Source organism: Tachysurus vachellii, chromosome 17, assembly GCF_030014155.1.
Source record: "Tachysurus vachellii isolate PV-2020 chromosome 17, HZAU_Pvac_v1, whole genome shotgun sequence".
Taxonomy (NCBI): domain Eukaryota; kingdom Metazoa; phylum Chordata; class Actinopteri; order Siluriformes; family Bagridae; genus Tachysurus; species Tachysurus vachellii.
Window position 1 is genome coordinate 6,855,323 of NC_083476.1, and position 17,934 is coordinate 6,873,256.

Consider the following 17,934-nt stretch of genomic DNA (forward strand, 5'->3'; position numbering starts at 1 on the left):
CACTACTCCTGAAGAAGTCTGACCTGGTCACTTGACCCCAAAAAAAATCAGATTTGGGCCACTTTTACCTGCAGTGTGAACGTGGCCTATATCTTTGTCTGTATTTCTTGGCCACAACAGAAAAATAAGTCAGAGATACAATCTTTAGTCATAAGCATCTCAATATAGTGATGGTTTATCCGAGCCAAAACTGAACATCACAGCCTGATTCACTGCTGTATAAAGTGTGTTGCAGATAACTACAGTCCTGCTACATTAAAAAATCCATAATTCTGTCAAGTATAAAGCTTTTTGTACATTTGGTTTTGGTTAGACTTCCATTGTCTCTCTCTCGGCTGTAGTGTTGTTTTTTGCAGTGACAGCTTTTCACACCTTCTCCTCTTGAGAATTATTCACTCGTAATTCCTGCTGTTTTCTGATCCGATCTGTAGGTAGCATCCATGTGCACGGGGTCAGTGACGTTCAGAATGACGGTGCCTGAGTTGTGACTGGGACAAATTGAACCAAGCAGGTTCATGGGGTTGAATGATTCGGACCTTGTTCCATTTGTTACCAGTGCCACACCGTTCTCTGTGTCCCATGCAACTTTGCTCCATGGCTGGACTCTGACTCTCCTCTCCGTGGTGGTCTTCGGTTCCGTGACGGAGACTCCAACTCGGGTCTGCCTTCTCCGGAAACAGGGTATCCGTCTGTGCATGAGTAGTGCCAGCAAATCCCTCTTGAAGTTGGTGTTGAGGGCTGCGTAGATCACTGGATTGCACACAGAGTTGCTGAAGCCCAGGATCTGCACCAAGCTAAGCAACAGAAACTCTGAGTGCAGGTCCAGGTTCAGCTTTTCTGAGATTGAAGTGTAAACAAAACAGTTCATATTAGTGCAAGATTATAAAAGTCATGGATAAAATGCTATTAAAGAGATTGTTTTGATACTGTGCAATTAATGTCTCTCATTTTACATGTCTGGCATTGGATATAGATTAACATCAAGATTACAGTAAATCTAATCAAAACTGTAAATCTAATCGAAATCTTAATACCACACAGTTATAATACCCATCAATAGCTCAACAATGAAACTTTTTTATTTAAATATTATTTTTATTACAGCTTAAAAGTATTCAAGTTATTCAAATTCAAATTGCCAAATTGTGCCCAAAGTTTCAATATTATGTGTGGCCACCATTATTTCCCAGCACTCCATTAACGCTCTTGGGCATAGAGTTCACCAGAATGTCACACAGTTGCCACTGGAGTCCTCTTAAACTCCTCTAGGATGACATCACAGATGTCCACCTTCCATTTGAGGATGCCCCACAGAAGTCGTGACCTAATGGTTAGAGAGTTTGACTCCTAACCCTAAGGTTGTGGGTTCGAGTCTCCAGTGGGCAGCCAATTACACCGCAGCATAACTGGCTGCCCACTGCTCAGGGTGTGTGTTCACAGTGTGTGTTACTGCTCTGGGTGTGTGTTCACGGTGTGTGTTCACTGCTGTGTGTGCTCTTTGGATGGGTTAAATGCAGAGAACGAATTCGAAGTATGGGTCACCATACTTATCTGTATGTCATGTCACGTCACGTCAGATGATTAATAGGGTTGAGGTCTGTAGACATGCTTGGCCAGTCCGTCACCTTTACCCCAGCTTCTTTAACAGTGGTCGTCTTGGAGGTGTGTTTGGGGTCGTTATCATGTTGGAATATTGCCCTTCGGCCCAGTCTCTGTACATAACAGTACACGATGGCATTCATGGTTCCCTCAATGAACTGTAGCTCCCCAGTGCTGGCAGCACTCATGCAGCCATGACACTCCCACCATCATGCTTGACTGTAGGCAAGACACACTTGTCTTTGTACCCCTCACCTGGTTGCCGCCACACACGCTTGACACCATTTTAACCAAATAAATTTATCATTGTCTCATCAGTCCTTAGTCTGCTTGTCTTCAGCGAACTGTTTCGGGCTTTCTTGTGCATCATCTTAAGAAGAGGCTTCCTTCTGGGACGACAGCCATGCAGACCAATTCAATGCAGTGTGGCATATGGTCTGAGCACTGACAGGCTGACCCCCCCACCCCTTCAACCTCTGCAGCTATTTCCCAAACACAACCTCTGGATATGACGCTGACCACGTCCGCACTACTTCTTTCGACCATGGCGAGGCATGTTCTGAGTGGGACCTGTCCTGTTAAACCGCTGTATGGTCTTGGCCACCATGCTGCAGCTCAGTTTTAGGGTCTTGGCAATCTTCTTATAGTCTATGCCATCTTTATGTATAGCAACCATTCTTTTTTCAGATCCTCAGAGAGTTCTTTGCCATGAGGTACCATGTTGAACTTCCAGTGACCAGTATGAGAGAGTGAGAGCGATAACACCAAATTTAACACCCCTGCTCCCCATTCACAACTGAGACCTTGTAACACTAACAAGTCACATAACACCGGGGAGAGAAAATGGCTAATTGGGCCCAATTTGGACATTTTCACTTAGGGGTGTACTCACTTTTGTGACCAGTGGTTTAGACATTAATGGCTGTGTGTTGTGTTATTTTGAGGGGACAATTTAGATTAGATTAGATTCAACTTTATTGTCATTACACATGTACAAGTATAAGGCAACAAAATGCAGACAATGATGAGGAGACTGTTTACTGTATATATATATATATATATATATATATATATATATATATATATATATATATATATATATATATATATATATATATATACAGTAAACTGTACACATCTACAGTCTGAGTTAGAAAGAAATCAGCCCTAGTTTAACCACTAGTTGCAAAACAGCAAACAAACTGATGTAGATGCGACAATTAAACGACTTATTCTTATTTAAGTACTTATTATTTTTGTTTGGATATTTTCTATGGTACTGAGCTGGACCTATCGTGTACATTTGTTTACTGAACAAATCTGTAGCCTAATTTAAACCATCATGATCTTGACCAGGCAGGTACTAAAGGATGAAGGAGTGAAAGCTGTCACAGGTGAACATTTGAGAAATTAATTAATTTTTTTGTTGTTTTTGTTGTTGTTTTTGCATTTAAAGAGAAGAAAGATTACGCTGGTCTATTCATCCCTGCTCTGCTGATATACAGATAACCTTTACTTTGGGTCTCTAAATCTGATATGATAGATTTTTTTTTTATTTATGCCCAACCTTTAAGCTGTAAACAATACATATGATAAGATCTTTTCTATTCTGCCTTTAAACTCATATTTCATATATTGCTTCATTGTCAGCTGTGAATTTGTTTTTTTAGATTCATATTATTCTATATAAATAAGTAAATAGAAAATTATACTAGTTGAACATTATACTATATCAACACATGTTATCAGGTAACAAAGCTTTTATCTTTTTTAAATTATTAAAATTCATATTTGCAATTAAAAAATAATATTCATTACAAAATGGATATGGATAAAAGCAACTAGCAGGCATGTGGGAGAAACTTATAAGAGCATGTGAGTGTGTGTGTGTGTGTGTGTGTGTGTGTGATAGAATGAGAGAAGTGTATCTGATAGCCTGATTCAGGAAAAACATGATTAAGAGATGAGGTGTAATGAGACAGCATGTGAAAATGAATGCATTACAGAGCATCTTACAGCTGATCATGGAGACTTGATGGAAATTTAAGACCGTGTGTATGTGAAAATGCCAACAAGTCTGCATCAGTGAGAGAAAAAAAAGCCATATTCAAGACATTTTTATGAAAATAGAAATGTCAAGTTATTCAGCAGTAGCTAGCTGATCACCGTCTGTCAGGTTAAGCGTCGTCTCTGGTTTATGTTTTCAAACCTTGGAACTTTCCCTCATACTGTAATGCTACAACCTAGAACTAAAATGGACTTAATTGAATTGAAATAAAACACACTGCAAAAACTAATATCTCAGTAAGTAGAAATATCTTATATATAGTCAGATTTATCTAGTATAAGGTTACTAAACCTATTTCTAGATTCATTTCAATCTTTCCATATTCTTGTTCAATCAGACCATTTCAAGCTTGAAATTAGTAAAAGTTTACAGAATTATGTTTTAATTAGTTAGAGTTGGTAATATTCAAGATGGTTTTATTAATAATATTAAAAATATTAAGACGTTTTTTGCAGTGCTGTGTCACATTTATGTCACTAGCTACTGTAACTTAAAGGCCTTGAATTTATTGCTGTTTTTTGCTATTTAGAGAAAATACAGGTTTTTTTTTTCAATTCACAAGACTTTTTCATTTGCAATTAGAACTCCTGGTTTAACAGGAAAAAAAAATCTGACAGCATGTGTTGAATAAATGACTAATGGTCATTATAGTATTATGAAATGAATAGGAAATTCAAGGCTGATGCATTTTACTCTCACTCTGTTTAAAGTGAAACAGTGACCTTGGTATTATAAAGATTTGATTAAAAAAAAAAAAAGTAATTAATATATTAATAAATAATTAATCATTGGAGGATACTTTATTCTTCAGTGGTGTTAAGTTTTTTAAGCTTTTGATACTATATTAAAAGGTTTTATCTGCCAGCCAATCGTTATCAAGGATGAACATCATAAAGAGTAGCCTTGGCCTATCGATCTCCATATCCATATCCACAGAATGGTTTCACATAAAGAAAATGCCTTATAATACTATGATTATGAATTGCTTGGAGGAATCTTCCCAGACATGTTTCTGACATTGAGCAGGAAACAGAGACAGAACTCATACCGCAGTAGACGCCAGACAGGTGCAGAAATGAAAAAAACCGAGGTTACTATCGTAACATGTGAAAGATATCTGAGGAGGTGTCAGATCAGCCTCCCTGGTGACATGAAGTAAGATGGTAGCACATAAGTCACTTTTGACAGCCAGTTGATGGGCTGGTGTAGTGAAATAGTTTCTGAGGTGCATGGAGAGGCTATACCCCATGGTGAGATACCTCACTCATGCTTTCAGAGAACCTGAGATAAGATAGTATTTCTCTCTGTGAGTGTATGTGTATGTGTCTGTTACCATAGTCCAGCAGCAGTGATACAAGGTGAAATGGAGCCCAGCAAGCACCAAACAGAAGCACCACCGTGGCCATCATCTTCACTGCCCTCCTCTTCCTCCTGGAAACAGCAACTTTGCTAATGATTCACAAACACTCACAAACCAACACAAAGGTCTTGCAGTAATCCAACATGAGCTGAAGTTCCAAAGCTAAGAACCTGAAGCTGAGATCTGGCAACACTCCCTGGTAACACTGAGCACCAGGTAGAAATGCACTCAAAACTGGATATCGTCCATGATACTAATTTCTAGCCACATATTCTATAACATAAATCTGTTTACTTTTTAAAAGAGACTAGAAATCCTGAAAGCCTTGCTTTTTTTTTCGTGCTTGCTGCAATTTACGTCAATTTACTGGTATTTTACTTAGACTTTTAGACTGGTATCTCATTCAGGGTGTGTTCCACCTCTTGCCCAGCATTCCCAGGATACAGGGTGACCTTGACCAGGATAAAAGTGCTTACTGGAAGTGTGTAAGTATAAGGGATGTTTCAGAGAAACATTGACTGAAAGTGACTGGACAGAGTAATGAAGTCAGGAATAGAGGTGAAAGTTATTCATATTAATACTATAATCAGTCATTGCATTTCGATTCTAGAATCTTTTCTCATATTGGTGGTTGCTACTTGATTCTTTTATGAGCAAAATAATCAAACAGTTTTATTTCAATCATTTAAAAAATGTTTTGGTTCCTAGGCTTCCTCATAGCCTGCAAATCCTTTGTGCACCGCATTCATTTTCTTCATTTGTTTGCTAGTTTCTTTGGTAGCCCTTATTATTTATATTATATTTACTTATAGTTTACTTAGACTTTTAGACTGGTATCTCATTCAGGGTGTGTTCCACCTCTTGCCCAGCATTCCCAGGATACAGGGTGACCTTGACCAGGATAAAAGTGCTTACTGGAAGTGTGTAACTCCCATACTTTCACTTTAAGCTAATTAAAGCCATCTATAAGTGCACCAGTCCCTTTCTACAACAAAACAGCCCCAGGACACGATGCTACCTCCCCCATGCTGCAAAGATGGGCTGGTGTTCTTCAAAGTTTCACCTGTTGTGAATGTGGAATCTCAAATTGTCCGGTAATTCCTTCCAAGAAGAAGCTGAACCTTTTTTTCTGTACACAGAAGCTTTTAAAAGCCATTACATTAATTTCTGGAATCTTCCAGTCTGTTTAAAGAGACAGTCAACTTTGTGTGGTATGCTGAATTATATCAGTAGTTTGCTATCTTTAGTCTAGGGGTTTATAAACTTTGATTTTCTGATCTATTTCATTTACATTTGAACAAACCTGTACGTTTTGTTTATGATCATGGATTTGCATGCATTTGTTCAGACCCCTTCTATACAAAATGTTACTGTACTTACCTGTGAGACCTCTGTGTTCTTTATAACATTTGCTTTTAGCTTGCATTTGAAGCACGTATTTACCCAAACTTTCTTTGCTCTGACCTGGTGATCTTGTTGATCTCAGACCCTGGCAGTGTTTGGAACACAGCCTCGTGAATGCGGTGTTTGCCCCACAGTTCCCTCATGATCTTTCCATACAGGATAGCCATGGTCACCATTGGGACCAAAAAAACCATCACTGATAGGCATAAGGTGTAATTCCGCCTCCAGTGCTGGCTTGGCCACACCTCCAGACAACTGGTGTGATGAACATCAAACAGGAAGTCGTATTTCACCTGCAAGTTTAAGAGATCAAGTTTATTAAGAGGCTAGTTTTAAGTCAGCTCTTTTAATGTTGTATAGTTGGTGCAAACATTTACAGCATTTAGCAGACACTCTTATCCAGAGTGACTTTTAGACACTCTTTTATTTTGGTTTATACACCTCAGCAATTGAGGGTTAAGGGCCTTGCTCAGGGGCCCTGCAGTGGCAACTTGGTGGACCTGGGATTCAAACCAATAACCTTCCGATCAGTAGTCGAACACCTTAACCACTGAGCTACCACGTCCCCCGCAAACCTATACTGAAGTGTTGTACTTTGGGTTGATCACGGCTGAAAATGTGAAATAAAATATTCATGTTCTTTAGCCAGCCAAGAACTACAAGACCCTTCACATGATCAGTGACAAGTAGTGAATGTAGAAACCTGCATAATTGTTAAGTTTTAAATTGCACTCCATTCGTTTGGTCATTTGAAGAATGCTAAGAAACCATAAACATAAACAAAGGTTTTAGGTTATAATAATGTTTTAATCTGCTTGTTTTCAGCTTCTATATGTCTGTAATATTCTAATGCCTTATACATTTCCGCTGTTAATGTCCTTTAATAAAAAAAATAAATAATAAACAAATAAAAAAAAATACACTAAATGTCTTAAATGTCCTAAAAACACACAAAAAAACAATTCTTGGCTTAAATACAATATTCGTGTTTGACATTTATTAAAAACTATTGAATAATTAAATAACTTTAATTATAATTTAATATAGGTATGTTAAAAAAAAAAAAAAAAAAAAAAAACAGGCTCATACTGTACCTGTACTTTCTGCACAAACCACATGGGAGCTGCAATTGCCAGTGCAACTATCCACACAGCCACTGGAACAGGAACAAAAGAAAATTAGATGAGGAGAAATCACACATTTATAAACATATTAATTTATATTAAGATTGTGTCAAAATCAAGATTAAAAAAATTGAAAGTAGTTGCATTGATAATGTTATGCCGTCATATATAATTAAAGACACATATGCAAGACTTTTATCTAACAAGGCTGGCAGAGAAAATGAGGATTCAAAATTATAATGGATGACATGCACAATGCTTCATACAACATGATGATTAAATTAATTTCCAATTAAGTTCCTAATTACTAAATAGTCATTTATCAGCATTCATCTTCAAGTCAGAGTAGGCAGGTTAAAAATTACAGGCAGTAAATTGTAAACAAAAGCATTGGGCATTATTTATCAATCTTTTACAAATTTACTCATATTACTCAAATATAAACTGTACATTTCATGAGCTGACTCCAAACTCCAAACAATTCTACTATTATACAGTTACAGAGAAGCAGGGTTAATTTACTGCCATCAGTAAAACTCTCGACTTTATTATAGCTACCATAAAAATGTCCAGTGATTCTTAGTTATTTCTACATTCTAAAAACTTATTGATGCTTTTCTTCCTGTTAGTTATGAAAGCCTGCATTTTACTGTCACTCTTTTCATGTACAAATTCCTTCTAAGCCTCTGGTTCCATACAGAGAGGCATCGTGTTGCTGATGCATTCATTTCCAATGTCACTGCACTACTCAGCATGCCATTAACTTTACAGGATGAGTGTATGTAGGTGGTGAGTAAAAACGGTAGTCAGTAAACTAGGTGTAAGTATTTAAAAACACACTGTCATACTGTATATACAAAAGTTCGTTCTAATTATTGCCTTTTTCCTTTTTTTTTATAGAACTTTTTACGTTCTAATTATTTCCTTTTTACTACGCACAGTGGACAAATAAACTCTACATCATTATTCCTCGTACCATTGTATAAGTCATAAACACCTGAATACTAAAAGAGCCTGGAAAATTCTTAATATTATTACCTTCACTACTATTCCTACACTGTGTGCTAACAGAGTGATATTAAAAATTTGTAACTTAATAAGCATACTCCATGGGAAGATTAAAGAAATACACTAACTGTCTTTTTAGGAAAATGTATGCACTTACGCATTTATGCAATTATCCTGTCAGCCAATCATGTGGAAGCCATGTAGATACAAATCATAAGCTTCAGGTAATATTCAGATAAAAAAATTCAGAATGAGGAAAATGTATTTCAGAGTTTGCTGGAAATGTGTATTGTATCTTCTGTATTCTAGTGTTTACAAAGAATCATTCAAAAAAACAATACTGTGGGCAGTAAAACCCAGGCAGGACAATCCCAGGCCAGGTAACAAACCCAGGCCAGGTAACAATCTTCGCCTATTCAGTTTAGATGAGCCTCTGTTTAGTGTAGAATCAGATTCCTGTAACTGAATTGATCAGGTTGGTAGGTAATGATACTGAAGGTTTCATCTGGAAATTTATATATCTTTTAAATATTTTCTTAGTCCTAACACTACATAATTATTTTTTTCTTTCTTAAATTGTCACATTTCTGTCTCTGTTTAAAAGCATTAGAAGCCAGATCTGGAAAGATATGTATCACTTTACCATTGAATTGCAGGGGTTTCGATCTTACTAGGTGCAGTATGTGTTCTTTCACTTGTTAATTTGAAGAACTTGAACAATAAATGCCTGTGACTGGCCGTCTCTTTGAGGCTGTGACGATTAGTCTGCATATTAGCAGATCTGCAATTCTAGTGTAAACGCTAGCAAATGATATGTTCAATACTGATAAAGTAGATGAAAGAGCATCAAATTTACTGTCAAAGAAGCTATTCAATTTCAATATTGCTTCCATGTCTGCATTTGAAGCCTCCATTGCTTTTATGCTAGCTTGATTAGCATTGGCCCACAGCTCCACCAAAGTATACGCAGAACTTTCCGCCTCTTCGATGCTTGACATTCCAGCTTTCTTCTGCCTTACTGGCATTATTCAAGTTGGCCAGGGGGTGTGAACGAATGAACAGGTAATGATTTCCAGATGACTACAAGGTATATTAGAATGAAATAATTGAGTTGCGGAGAACTATCAAAAACATGTTTACTCGATTCAATGCAGAATCGCCATCCATGTTTTTGGTTTTTAGGTTTTGGTAATTGTACAAAAATTGTAAAATTACTCATAATTACAGTTTCGACTAATGATTGTGGTATACAAAATACTGAAATATGCTGACTTCAGGGAAGGAAAGAAAACAAGGGAACATTTTCCGTTCTAATTTGTACATGGAAGACCTGCTTCCCATATAGATTCATCCACCTGGAACTGATTAGATCAAAAACTAATTAGAAATAAAAAAAAATCTTCTTTGAAATTTATAGCTCCTAGTGATAAGCTAGTATTATTAACTATTCCTAATGTACACACAAAAATTTACACACCAATTTGAATGTAACTCTGTCCAGACCAACACACACTGCATCACACTGAGGATATAATTGCAAGGACAGTACTGTACTGGAAAACAGGTATATTTTTCTCACCAAGCATGATGATGGAGCTGTGAAGGATGTAGTTGTTGCGGACATGAAGAGGATACAAAATCCCTTGAAAACGCTCCACAGCGATACAAGTCATGGTCAGGATGCTGGTTGCTATGGCAGTCACTTGGAGGAAAGGGACCAGCTTGCACAGGAAGTTGCCTGCAGAGTCAAGTGTGCATGAGTGTGACTGATGAAAGTTTGGAAGCTTATGCCTGGATGCATGAATATTGATCCACAACCTTTGGTAACTTATTTTTGTCATTCTTGTGAATGCTTACATCCATTTTGCTAGCTTGTTTAACAGATACTCAATAATTGATGGTAATTAATGACAACTATGCTTACAGAGTAATGATTATTATAAAATTATTTCACCATATATACAGTAATGAACACAAAATATGATATTATATATACATATATATAATATATATGTGTGTGTGTGTGTGTGTGTGTGTGTGTGTGTGTGTGTGTGTGTGTGTGTGTTATTTTAATTTTTATATGTTGTTATTTCACATTAAGGGGGAAAAATGTTCCCTTGCTTTAATTTAATGCTTTTATTATATTTATTTTTTCAAATTTAATGCCACTTTACAGCTTTCTAAAACCTTCAGCACATTTTAGTTCCTGTCCTTAATTCAGTTTCTTCTGGATGAATAAATAGATTGATGAATAGAATCAAAAAATGTTTCTGCACCATCCCCACCAGTATTCTGTCAAATCCTTCTACACCGATGTCCAATAGGTTCCCTAATTACATCCATAATTTGCTGCACACAATATGTCTATAGTCCGTCTTCACAGAGTTCAGTGATTTTATACTCATGAAGATGAACAAGTGACATAAAGGTAATGATTAGAGGAAAAGGTCATGGACTTAATGAGAGCCCTCTCTTAAAAGATGTATGGAAGATTGATGAATAGAATCCAAAAATGTTTCTGCACCATCCCCACCAGTATTCTGTCAAATCCTTCTACACCGATGTACAATAGGTTCCCTAATTACATCCGTAATTTGCTGCACACAATATGTCTATAGTCCGTCTTCACAGTGTTCAGTGATTTTATACTCATGAAGATGAACAAGTGACATAAAGGTAATGATTAGAGGAAAATGTCTTAATGAGAGCCCTCTCTTAAAAGATGTATGGCAAAAATTGCTCAGCTGAGTATTTTTGTCTATTTTCACATCTAGCCTGAAACACTAGTCAGGCTATATCTTATTGGAGACTTTACCAATGAGTTTCCTTTTATAAGCTATATGAAATAAAGTAAAAATTTTATATAAGCTGACTACACAGCTGACAATATAATTAAGCTAATGGGATAATAATTGGCAACAATTCGATTAATGACATAAATAACATCTAAATACTATATAGTATTAATATATAGTATGTCACAGAAGTGTGTACACCCCTCACATTTCTGTAAATATTTTATTATATCTTTTAATTTGACAACACTGTAGAAATGTAAATGAAAACTAGTGAGTGTACAGGTTGTATAACAATGTAAATTTGCTGTCCCCTCAAAATAACACAACACACAGCCATTAATGTCTAAACCACTGGCCACAAAAGTGAGTACACCCCTAAGTGAAAATGTCCAAATTGGGCCCAATTAGCCATTTTCTCTCCCCGGTGTCATGTGACTCGTTAGTGTTACAAGGTCTCAGGTTGTGAATTTGGAGCAGGGGTGTTAAATTTGGTGTTATCGCTCTCACTCTCTCATACTGGTCACTGGAAGTTCAACATGGTACCTCATGGCAAAGAACTCTCTGAGTAAAGATGGCGTAGGCTATAAGAAGATTACCAAGACTCTGAAACTGAGCTTCAGCACGATGGCCAAGACCATACAGCGGTTCAACAGGTAAGGTTCCACTCAGAACAGGCCTCGCCATGATAGACCAAAAAAGTTGCGTGCACGTGGTCAGCGTCATATCCAGAGGTTGTGTTCGGAAAATAGATGCATGAATGCTGCCAGCATTGCTGCAGTGGTTGAAGGGGTGGGGGGTCAACCTGTCAGTGCTCAGACCATATGCCACAAACTGCATTGAATTGGTCTACATGGTCCCAGAAGGAAGCCTCTTCTAAAGATGATGCACAAGAAAGTCCAAAAACAGTTTGCTGAAGACAAGCAGACTAAGGAAATGGATTACTGGAACCATGTCCTGTGGTCTGATGAGCCCAAGATAAATTTATTTGGTTCAGATGGTGTCAAGCGTGTGTGTCGGCAACCAGGTGAGGAGTACAAAGACAAGTGTGTCTTGCCTACAGTCAAGCATAGTGGTGGGAGTGTCATGGTCTGGGGCTGCATGAGTGCTGCCAGCACTGGGGAGCTACAGTTCATTGAGGGAACCATGAATGCCAACATGTGCATGTACATGTCCCTTCGGAGACTGGACCACAGGGCAGTATTCCAACATGATAACGACCCCAAACACACCCCCAAGATGACCACTGCCTTGCTAAAGAAGCTGGGGTAAAGGTGATGGACTGGCCAAGCATGTCTCCAGACTTAAACCCTATTGAGCATCTGTGGGGCATCCTCAAATGGAAGGTGGAGGAGCACAAGGTATCTAGCATCCACCAACTCGGTGATGTCATCAACTCTGTGACGCTCTGGTGAGCTCCATGCCCAAGAGGGTTAAGTCAGTGTTGGAAAATAATGGTGGCCACACAAAATATTGACACTTTGGGCCCAATTTGGACATTTTCACATACACACTTTTGTGGTCTGCGGTTTAGACATTAATAGCTGTGTGTTGTGTTATTTTGAGGCGACAGCAAATTTACACTATTATACAAGCTGTATACTCACTACTGTAAATTGTAGCAAAGTGTCAATTCACATTCATGTTGTCACATGAAAAGATATAAAATATTTACAAAAATTTGCGGGGTGTACACACTTCTGCGAGATACTGTATATTAATCCTTCATTCTTGCCATTCCTTATTCCAAGAATTAATACATAGAATTTTAATAATTACATACAGTCACAGTAATTATTATTTGCTTAATTGTAACCAATTAAAATCACAGAGGTGACACTCTATTTGATGTGTACCAACATTTCTATAAGCAGAATGAGTAAAGGCTTATGTCAAAACGCATACAACACAAAACGCAAAACGCATGTACATTTTTTAGGGCTTTGTCTTTATGTGGAATCAGAAAACATTTGCCATTAATTACGATTGAGAGACTAATTTAGAATCTGATTTATTTTACATTTACATACATAGTCTATCACATCTCCCATTTTATCCATTTCTGTCAGGACCACTTTGTCAAAAGAGAATTTATTAAATGTTATGCATACAGTTAGTGTTGGCGGTATGGTTCTGTTCTGGGCAAGAATCCACGTGCACATGCGTGGACAGAGCGGGGAGAGCAGCAACTAGAAAATAGAATAGACCCCCCCGTATGACAGAACCACTAATCATGCATAGTATTAGATAGCGCGCTTACGGCATGGTGGAGTCAGGGTTGGAGGAGGGAGTTTAGATTGCGGCAGCAGCGAAGTGCTAGAGCGGCTCTCTCTCACTCACTCACTCATTTTCTACCGCTTATCCAAACTACCTCGGGTCACGGGGAGCCTGTGCCTATCTCAGGCATCATCGGGCATCAAGGCAGGATACACCCTGGACGGAGTGCCAACCCATCACAGGGCACACACACTCATTCACTCACGCACTCACACACTAGGGACAATTTTCCAGAGATGCCAATCAACCTACCATGCATGTCTTTGGACCGGGGGAGGAAACCCGAAGGAAAATATAAGGACAGAAAACATGAGGTCTATATCTAATATATTAAATATGAGAACTTCTCAATTTATCCCACGTTTTCACTTTAATTCTGATTAAAATTCATCTTATTTTGGTCACATAAATGCTTTGCAAAGGCAATGTAACTAGCACAACCACGTTGCTCCGGCAACCACATATAATAGTGTATTATTTGTAAAGCTAAATAGCTATTCCCGTGCATGAAGCACAAAGCCTGCAGAGGCAAAATAACTATCACCACAATGAAAGAAATGCCTATGACCATGTTTATGTGAATAGCTCCCCTTTAATAAAAAAACTTTCATAAAAGTCTAAAAAAAATCTAAATAATAAAACCATATAACAATAAAAAAATCATTTATTTATCTCTTCTGTGAGCATTCGGGCCCAATCAACAGCCTGGAGCTTTGAAACAAACTGTGTATATATACTGTTTTAAGAAATGTATGGTATGAATTGAATCTATTATTATTAGTGACATAATTCTGACAATTAAACAAGATTATAAAATTATTATTATTTACATAACTACAATATGAAGATTTCTATTTATTTGGACAGGTTATTATTCAAGTGAAAGTTATTGGAAGAGAAAGTTATTATATATTTTTTATATTTATTATATTTATCGTCTATGTTAGAAGCTAAATTATTAGAATTAAAATGTATAGAGTTACACATCAATTCTACAAAGAACATTAACAAATCAAAAATTAAGTTTACACTCTTTACCCTATGATGTTTACATTCACATATATTAGTTCAATACTTCACTAAAGCCTATTTAGGGCTATGGAAACTGACTGAGAGCAGAAGGTCATGAAGTTTTACGTTTTAATGGAAAATGTGCATTGGTACATCTTTTGAACCTTCTCATTAGAAGCCCAACAATCTAATTACTGAGTCACCACTTATTTAGGTGTAAGATTCCTCATCTTAATAAAAAAAAAAATTTAAAGTCTTTGTTTGAACCTCATATTGGGTCACTCAGCAAGTTTAAGTAAAATATACTGAATCCCTTGTTCTTGCTTTCTAAAGTCTTTTTTAGACTACTGTAACTCTGCATACTGGTCATCTATCTCAAAGAGAATCAAAAACAAAATTATACATCTCACTTACAAAGCAATACTTGGCCTCACAGCTTCACTAAAATTGGTCCACTGCCATTGCCTAAAGACAGACTATTTCAAGCCATAGACTCCAAATGCCATCTCCCAATGCATGTGTGATGGCAGTTGCTTCCCTTTCTGTGTTTGTGTGTGTTCAGATGACTGCTGTCCAAAAGGCTATATATATATGCATGAAGCCATTTTTCATTCTTTCATCTTCTACCATTTATTCGAACTACCTCGGGTCACGGGGAGCCACTCAGGCATCATCGGTCATCAAGGCAGGATACACCCTGGACGGAGTGCCAACCCATCACAGGGCACACACACACTCTCATTCACTCACACAATCACACACTACGGACAATTTTCCAGAGATGCCAATCAACCTACCATGCATGTCTTTGGACCGGGGAGGAAACCAGAGTACCCGGAGGAAACCCGCGAGGCACAGGGAGAACATGCAAACTCCACACACACAAGACGGAGGCGGGAATCAAACCCCCAACCCTGTAGGTGTGAGGCAAACGTGCTAACCACTAAGCCACCGTGCCCCCCTGAAGCCATTTTTAGCCATTTAAATACAACCTTATTGTACTTTACCAAAAATCAGCACATTTACATACAATTATTGTTTTTGATTATGAATGTTGCAACAGCTTTGGAGTTTATAGCTTCTGATGTTATATAATTTTGTAGTGGTTGTTGGGATATGTAGATAATATATATAGATAAACAGTGATGGGTGCAATGCCGTCTATGATGAAAGCTTACCTGCCAGCCAGTTGGTAAAAAAGTGTTGTGACAGGGACACAGGTACACACACAATGCCAATGAGAAGGTCACTGAGTGCCAGCGAGCAGATGAAGAAAGTGCTTGGGGACTGCAGTGCTTTCTTACGGCAAAGAAGAACCAGCACAGCCCCATTTCCAACCACAGCAAGCCCAAAGATGAGCACATAGAGCAGACAAAATACTGGTAGAAGGGCATCTGGGAGCCTGGGCACAGCCACAAGAGGTGGGATGGAGTATTGTTGGATGAATTGCCATCGTGAGAGGTTGGACGCCTTCAGCATCAAGTCCAACAAATCTGAGGTAAGGTTCATTGTTGACTTATGATCTCACAGTATCAGGGTTTTGGTCCAAGTCCAGATGAAAACATGAGGAATGCAGATCCAACAGAAATGAACTCCTACTGTAAATGGAGTGTGACTGAATAATGCCTGCAAAACTAAAGAACCAAATTGTTACAAGCAGTTCACAACAGAAGACACAATACAGCTCTTAAATGTCCTCATCTCAGAGGAAGAACAGGTTATATCTAACAATAATAAATAATAAATTAAGCAATAATAAATTATTCAGAGAAAATGTAGGAAACTTAATGTGATGTATGTATCATTTGCACATATTAGACATTTAACCATCCAACAGTTGTTGTTGTACTATGCATAGTACAACAACATGCAAACATTGAGCTCATATGCATATGAAGAAATGCTCATATTCTAATACTTTACCATTGGATAAAATATAAGAAACATTGATCCATGTCATTTTGTTGCTTTATTGCACAGACATCTGCACATTACAGATTACTTGCACCTTAATCGTGCACCTCAGTAGGAGGAATGACCAAATAGGAATGAATTACAACTGGTTGTCAATCGGCAAGGCAACTTAACTCACTCATATGTTTAAATTTACCCTTGACATATAAATTCAGTGAAATGCACCGCAATAAATGAGTTCATATACAAGCAAGAGTGACACACAGGAATGGCTATGCTATGTAAATAAGTAAAGAAATATTCATACACACATTTCAAGGACCATTCTGCATACCTAAAATTATTACTTTCATTCCCAGGATTCAAATTGACATTTCTAAAGTGATTATATGTTATTATATGCACCAGGTGTCTACTTAATACCTATAAACATTTTATGACCTTAAATTTGTGACCAGACAGAAAAAAAAAAGCTTATCTTAACAGATAAATGAGATGCTTAATAATATATTGTAGAGTAACAGGCAAAGTTTAAAGCATTAAGATACAAGTCCCTTTGACGTCATAGAAGACAATGGTGTACGAAGTGTATTTATACTCTGCTCACTTTCTTTCTGATAACCTATAATATGGGCTGAAATTAATAGTGTGAAGAGTTTAGTTTTTCTCTAATTTTCTATAGTTTTCCAGAGGTATTACTACTGGCCTGTTTGAATCCACTTAGAGTATGATGAAGTATTTCATCATTTTTTTCTATTCTCAATAAGTCGTCACATTTGCACAAAAAAAATATGTCTCAGGACTATTTCAACATTTGGTAGACACACAGATATTTCTTCTTTCAGCTTCAAGTGCAAGTAATAAGCTCAAGAAATCCACTCTAGTTTGCAAGATACAGCGTCTGGAAGGCTAGCAAAGGGACCAATTAACAAAAGGCAAAAAATGTGAAAGAATGTACTGTTGTAGGAAAATAATCAGTAAGGTTGGATGTGAAGAGGGATGAGAACCCCCAGTTGGACAAATACATTAAGAATAATTGAATCCCAAACATGAAACCCAATGAAGAGGGCAGGGTGATTATACAGTAAAATCTACAAAATCCACAAGGCCAAGATGATCTAGCGAGGAGGGGAAAGTCACTGAAGGGTGACTATGTGCAGGATCTGGATGCCATGGACGAGAACGCAAAGACCATTTAGCAGTTTACATCCATTCACTTCTCTGTGTAGAGGGGAAAGTATTCTTCTGTACTGTTTCAAGCCCACCAAAAGTCCTAAATATCCTATACCAACATCTCTGTGCAAATGAGAAGGATACCCAAAGTGCCAGGTTACATTGAACACACAGAAATGTTTATAGAAGCCAGAAAGAAGA

At 37.5% G+C, this 17,934-nt stretch overlaps 1 protein-coding gene across 1 annotated transcript; it reads right to left on the reverse strand.

Annotated features, from left to right (window-relative positions):
- Positions 1-388: 388 nt before the first annotated feature.
- LOC132860371 (pyroglutamylated RF-amide peptide receptor) lies at positions 389-16,155 on the reverse strand. Its single transcript, XM_060891559.1, has 6 exons — positions 15,825-16,155; positions 10,143-10,301; positions 7,526-7,587; positions 6,492-6,724; positions 5,001-5,098; positions 389-837 (listed from the first exon to the last, which is right to left on the reverse strand). The coding sequence occupies exons 1-6, from the start codon at positions 16,153-16,155 to the stop codon at positions 389-391; spliced, it is 1,332 nt and encodes a 443-aa protein (XP_060747542.1).
- Positions 16,156-17,934: the final 1,779 nt, after the last annotated feature.

Coding starts and splice junctions, on each gene's coding strand:
- LOC132860371 (XM_060891559.1), bottom strand. CDS start 16,155: ATGAACCTTACCTCAGATTTGTTGGACTTGATGCTGAAGGCGTCCAAC. Junction 7,588..10,142: donor CAGCTCCATCATCATGCTTG/GTGAGAAAAATA, acceptor TTCCTGTTCCAG/TGGCTGTGTGGATAGTTGCA. Junction 838..5,000: donor ATCACTGCTGCTGGACTATG/GTAACAGACACA, acceptor CTTCAATCTCAG/AAAAGCTGAACCTGGACCTG.